The sequence below is a fragment of the Pyrus communis genome, chromosome 2, assembly GCF_963583255.1.
Source record: "Pyrus communis chromosome 2, drPyrComm1.1, whole genome shotgun sequence".
NCBI lineage: Eukaryota > Viridiplantae > Streptophyta > Magnoliopsida > Rosales > Rosaceae > Pyrus > Pyrus communis.
The window spans coordinates 5,066,991-5,073,526 of NC_084804.1; the positions used below are offsets into that span (position 1 = coordinate 5,066,991).

At 36.2% G+C, this 6,536-nt stretch overlaps 2 protein-coding genes across 2 annotated transcripts; both read left to right on the top strand.

Moving 5' to 3' along the window:
- Positions 1-301: 301 nt before the first annotated feature.
- Positions 302-1,565, top strand: LOC137726629 (protein TIFY 5A-like). The gene is made up of 2 exons (XM_068465569.1): positions 302-525; positions 1,124-1,565. The coding sequence occupies exons 1-2, from the start codon at positions 382-384 to the stop codon at positions 1,334-1,336; spliced, it is 357 nt and encodes a 118-aa protein (XP_068321670.1). The 5' UTR covers positions 302-381; the 3' UTR covers positions 1,337-1,565.
- A 220-nt stretch (positions 1,566-1,785) lies between these two features.
- LOC137726628 (protein TIFY 5A-like) lies at positions 1,786-3,230 on the top strand. Its single transcript, XM_068465568.1, has 2 exons — positions 1,786-2,361; positions 2,781-3,230. Exons 1-2 carry the CDS (start codon positions 2,215-2,217, stop codon positions 2,991-2,993), a joined length of 360 nt encoding a protein of 119 aa, XP_068321669.1. The 5' UTR covers positions 1,786-2,214; the 3' UTR covers positions 2,994-3,230.
- Positions 3,231-6,536: the final 3,306 nt, after the last annotated feature.

The following is a 6,536-nucleotide window of genomic DNA, read 5'->3' on the forward strand; positions in this document are numbered from 1 at the left end:
TTCTTGTAATCTTGCACAAAATGATTAAAATAATTTAAAAAAATGGAAAGGCTAGTTGTTGCTGATGGAGAAAGGTTGTGCCGACTCCGAGCACGTGAGTGAAAAAGAAAGCGGTGTAAAATTCAGAAAAAACGAAGAAAGAGTTTTAAAAGAAAAAACTGCACACGGAAAATAAACGGTGGCAGCAGCAGAGCAATTTTTAAAAGCACGTTTAAAATACGTATACTATATTGGTTCAAAGTGTACGGTATATATAAAGCCATATATTCATATCATTCTCCAGAACTCACAATTCATCTTCATTTCTCTTGGATCTTCATTCTTCATCCTTCTTCAGTCTCTTGGTTTTTTGATAATTTTGAGTCTAAACCCTAAATCAACATGAGGAGGAACTGCAATTTGGAGCTTCAGTTATATTCTCCAGGTTCTAATGAAACCCAGCAACAAGAACACCAGCAGCAGCGGCGGCGGCTCACCATATTTTACAACGGAATGATGTGCGTTCGAGATGTTACAGAGCTTCAGGTATGTCATGAGTTTGTTTAATTCTTTGTTTCTTAATCTGTAACCTAAAAACACAAGATGATCAGTTTCGTGCATTTAGATTTCTCCGATTAAGTTTCAATTTTATTCAACAACTGTCGTTCATAATCTAGGAGTTTATTGCAAATGAAATATAGATAGATCAAAGTAGGTTTAGAATTGCAGAGATAAAAGTGCTGTAGTGAGCTGTGTCTGTAGGGTTATGGCTCATGCCAGTGTTGACTCTCCATTTCCCAGAAAACTGTTCATGATTTGAATTATGTAATTTTTACAGCACTTTGATTTCGTTCCATGCCTTTGGTTTCACATTTTTAATTAAAGATGCATTCCGCCCTCCCCCATTAGTACGAATAAAGAACAGAACTATATGTTTGACCTAATTAATCCAAATATGATTTAAAAGTTCTAAGACCGCACATGACACATGCTTGTTTTTCCAAATATGTATAACCATTTTGTTCAACGTTCTCCTTCTTTTAATGTTTAAGATGATTTACCAACCCTAATAACTATTAGTCATATTATAATGAAATAATTAACCTCTAACAAATTATTAAATTGATTTGTTGGGATTTTGCAGGCCAGATCCATCCTTTTTCTTGCGAACAAAGAAATGGAAGAAAGGGTAAAGAGTCCATTTACTCCTTCAAGTGGATCATCAGAACCACCTTCACCAAATGTGGTGTCTCCACTGTGCAGCACCGTAGCTGGTGTGTCTATGAAGAGATCACTCCAACGGTTTTTGCAGAAGAGAAAGCATCGGACTCAAGCAACATCTCCATACCATCACTAGGAATTAAGGCACTTGAATTTATTATTTGTGGCCAATTAATTAATTTGATTGGTATTTTTGTTTTCGGTTAGAGGGTGATTGATCGATCGAGGTGATCTTTTTGTAAATTAGTTAATTCTAAGCGCTTCAAATCATCGTGTGGGAGAGACATATCATATATTCATTTATATCCATTGTTTGATTGATTTCAGATCTATTGGATTTCAATTTCCAGATATTACACTCGTAATTTTTAAATTGCATCAGTTTAACCTCTTTATCAATTTCATCGTCTAATTAGAGTTAAGTGTTGACGTGGCATAGTATGTGTCACATTTGAAACACACGTTGTCCGTCGATTTACCGTTTAGTACTTTACTCTTTTAATCCCTATATAAATTGATGGTCAAACTCAATTTATGCAATATCAGCATTTCATGTCTAAGAGACTCTAAAATTGACAAAGAAGTTAAATTTATACAATTCAAAAATTACTCGGTCAATATTTGAAATTTGAAATTTTGTGGCTTATTTATAAATTGCCCCAAATCCTGTGGTGTAAAATACAGTTTAATTCAAAAAATAAGAAAAGAGAGAAAAAAACCAAGTTTAAAAATCATGATACACGTGATTAAATGAAAGGGGAATCTTTTTCGCCGCTAATCACTATCTTGGTGTAAAAAGTGTGTGCGTTTCGTGTTAGGAGCGTTTCTAGTCACATTTATGTGGGGACCTTCTCAGTCGACATGCATATGACAGTTTCATATATAAAGCCATAACATCATTCTAAAACCCACTCCAAATCTTCGTTTGTTCTCTCTTCAATCTTCATCATCATCCTTCAGTCTCTTGGTTTTTCTTGGTTTTTTGGTAATTTGAGTTCCAAACCCTAAATTACCATGAGAAACTGCAGTCTGGAGCTTCATCATCCTTCTGCTGATTCACGCTTCCCCAACCCTAATGAAACCCAGCACCAAGAACAACAGCAGCGGCTGACCATTTTCTACAACGGAATGGTGTGCGTTCGTGATGTTACAGAGCTTCAGGTACGTCGTGTGTTTGTTTATTAAGTATTCTACTTTTTCTTAGATTCTTAATTATTATGGCTCGCTGCTCATATAAAGATTTCTCCGTTTAACATCTTTTTATATTCAACTGTTGTTCATAGATTTGAACTCATTGTAAAGTTCTAAGGGAAAATTTTCATCTCTGTACAAGTTTAAGGGCAAATCAACTAATACCTCTAACACTAATTTGAAAGCCTATAAAGAAAAATCCTAATATGGAATGAATAGTTACACCACAAATGACACAAGCTTGTTTTTCCGAATATATATAACATTCCAATTGGATCCACGTTCACCTTCTTTTGAAGTTTAAGATAATCTACCAACCAAATAGATATTAATCATATAAAGAAATAATTACTAATAAATTATTAAATTCATTTGTTGGCGTTTTGCAGGCCAGATTCATCCTTTTTCTTGCAAACAAAGAAATGGAGGAAAGGGTAAATAGTCTATTTACTCCTCAAAGTGGATCAGCAGAACCACCTTCACCAAATGTGATGTCTCCGCTGTGTAGCCCCGTTGCTGGTATGTCTATGAAGAAATCACTCCAAAGGTTTTTGCAGAAGAGAAAGCATCGGACTCAAGCAACATCTCCATTCCATCACTAGGAATGGCACTAGAATGTATTATTTATGGCCACTTAATAAATCTGATCGGTATTTTTTTGTTTTTGCTTAGAGGTTGATCATCGATTTATGAGAGCATTTTGTAAATTGGTTAATTTTAAGCACTTCAAATCATCATGTGGGAGACATCATATGTTTGTTGTTTTTTGTTTATTTAGGTCTTTGTTGTCATATGATGTTATTTTGCTATCGAATTATGACGTGACTTTTTTTGTTCTTTTGTTGCTAGTAAAAAAACACTTTGCGCGACGTAGGTACTTTCGTCGCGCAAAGTAAAAAATCGTTGCCTAAGGGTTTGCACGACGCAACCTTCGTCGCGCGTTAATCGTCGCGCAAAGTCTGAGACGCTAGGGTTTGCGCGACGGCCCACGGCGCGTGCGTCGCGCAAAGTGGGTTTGCGCGACCAACGGAGTGCGTCACGCAAACCAACTTTGCGTGACTAAAGGAGTGCGTCGCGCAAACTCACTTTGCACGACGCACTTCGTTGGTCGTCGCGCAAACCCACTTTGCACTACCCACGGCGTGCGTCACGCAAACCCACTTTGCGTGACTAACGGAGTGCGTCGTGCAAAGTGGGGAGTAGTTTTGGTCAAACTTTTTTTTTTTTTTTTTTTTTTAAATTCTTGATAAATATTGTAATTAAATTCGAAAGAATAATTAATTAACCAAGCAAAAGTATTGAATTATAAAATATATGAAAATGTACATACAAGATCCGAACAAAAAAGAAAAAACTAAAAGTGAACTAGGTTTAATACATCAAGCTACTAGGTATCAGGGCGAGGTGACTCTGAGGTCGAAGGTGGACCAAGATGAAGTGCTGGTAGTGAGATAAGATTTGAAGGCCGGACATCTGTATGGCTTGTACAAGGTCTCTCCACGCCCCGCCATATGACCTCATCTCCTTGCCCTGGGCCCTCAGCTGCTCCTTCATCCGACGACGAGTGATCAACTGCGACATCTATACACTTATTCAACCATAAAAATATAACATTAGAAACTAATCCTACAACATTTTTCTTAAATGCAACAGATAATGTTAGTACATAAATACAGAACAACTAGATACATACATACATACATAAATACAGAACAACTAGATATATATATATATATATATATCTATATATAAGTGTCCCAATCTTGTCACAACTACATAAATACAGAACAACTAGATATATACTAGAAAGTGTGACCCGCGCGTTGCTGCGGGATTATGATATATTATGGTGAAAACATATGAAAAATCATGTATCCAATGATTGTGGACCTAATAATCATGCACTCAACACCAAACACCAAAATGTCATCAAACCAAAGTATAACTTTCATTTAACTAAGTTCTTAGCACTTCAATTCAATCTTAAGCTAAAAAGAGTAGTTCAATTGACTAAAATTACACAAAAGGGAGAAAGACATAACAAACAATCATGGAAAGTTGTACAGTGACATTGATCCTGCAAGTTAAATATGAAAAATGTTCAAAAGATTGCTCACCTTTCGTCAATCAGTATACAGTGCAGACTTGTATTTTTATCAGTTGTTCCTAAAGTTCTCGGTCTCCACATTCTACACACGTGGACTTTAATCTTTATTGCCTTTTTATGCGGTTGTACCTAATTGATAGGTGTTGGAATTGCGTCTTCCATTCAAGCTACTCAAATTAAACACAAATTTTGTAAATTTGCAAACAGTCATTGCAGTAAGTTTAAAATAAACGCTGGAACAACCTTTCAATCCCAAACAGTCATTGCATAGAAATCCCCATTAATGAAACCTTTATACACAAACCCTTCAATAAATTTATATGCAAAATAATATGAAAATACCCTCTAATGTAGAGGGAATTGCACGTATGGAGATTCAAAAAAGAATATTCTCTCTGAACCCGTATGTGGCCTCTCCCAACCTTTCAATCCCAAACACCCTGTACTTGTCCAAGCAATCCTTTATAAAGTCAGTCGAAAACAAAACATCGATTCCACGAAAAATTAAAAAATTCCTACTTTTAAACAGAAGAATCCTCACCGACAGCTTCAAAGGTGTTTTGTAAACCTCTCAGCATATCTTTCCCAATTGTATTTCTCACCTCCATCCTCTCCTACCTAACCTGAGCAATCCATGTTACCATACAAACAAAACCGAATTTGGTAGCTGGGTGAAAGCAAAAGCAAGCACTATTACATTCAAGTAAAATAAGGAATTTCAAAACATTATAGCAGAAAATCAATTACATACAATTTTTCTTTAAACACTCTTTAAATGCAGAAAAGAAAACTAACCTCTTGTAGAAGTGATGAGAACGAATGAAAAATCAGAACACCACCTGTTCAAAAATACAAAAATAAAAAATCAAAATGAAAAAAGAAAAGAAATCAACTTTCAAAACTCTGTGCAAAATAGTGAATTTCTGTTATGATCATAGTATCCGCACCATTATCTTTATCACTACCCACCTACAATTCCTTGCTCTCTGTTTTCAAATCACTCTAATTCTCATCCCGGTTAACGGTTTCAAATCGCCACTAACTTGTACAATTCCCAAATCATAAAATTCCAGTAAGGGTATGCCGAAACACAAAATTCAATTTCATTGTGTACAGACCAACATAGAGATTGAGACAGGTTTTAACTTCTACAATTATACTCATTTTCGAGCCGTAAATTTTCCCGGAAACAAAAGAAAATGAAAGAAGTCGTACCTGTTCGAAAGAGCGGATGCAAGTTTGGTGGAGCAGCGATGGCAAAGATCTCTAGTGAGAAAGCCAATAAGATGAAGCAAACCATTGAACAAAAAAACCCAGATTTTTAAAATTAAAATCACAAAAATTTCAACATATATGTCGGAGAACTCACCAGGAAACCCAAGCTTTCGAATTGGCGATTTCCTGAAAATCAAGCTTTTCTAGGTTAAAATTTCTTCCCGAAGGCAACAGATCCAACATTCATGCAAAGAAAATTCGAATTGAAAAAAAAAATAATAATAATAAAGTTAGAGAGACATACCTTCTCGCGGAGGCCAACGATTCGGAGCTTGAGAGAGAGCTCGAGAAATCTGTGGAAGCAAATGGAAGAGCCAGCTTTTCCATGTTTCTTCCCCTCCACGATGAGCAACACGTGTATAACACTATAGGGGGAAGAAAATCCAACGAAAAGGTGCACGATGAAGACGTGGGGAGCAGCAAGGAAAATCGAAGGAGGATGGTTCAAGATTTCTGGGTTATGTTCGAATAGAAGGAGGAGGGTTCAGTTGGGTTAGGTTTGAATAGAAGGAGGAGAGGGAGATAAAGAAGGGCTGTCATTTGGGTTCGAATTGAGGGAGATAAAGAGGGCAAAGTGGAAAATTTTGGAAAAATTGAAAAAAAGCGCCTATTTTTCACTATTATACCGCCAAAATTATCATACCTTGCGCGACGTAGGTGTTTAATTCGACGTCGCGCAAAGTTGTTTTGCACGACGATCATACTAAGGCGTCACGCAAAGTATTTAATTGGAAAAAAAAAAGTATTATGAAAATTACCGAAA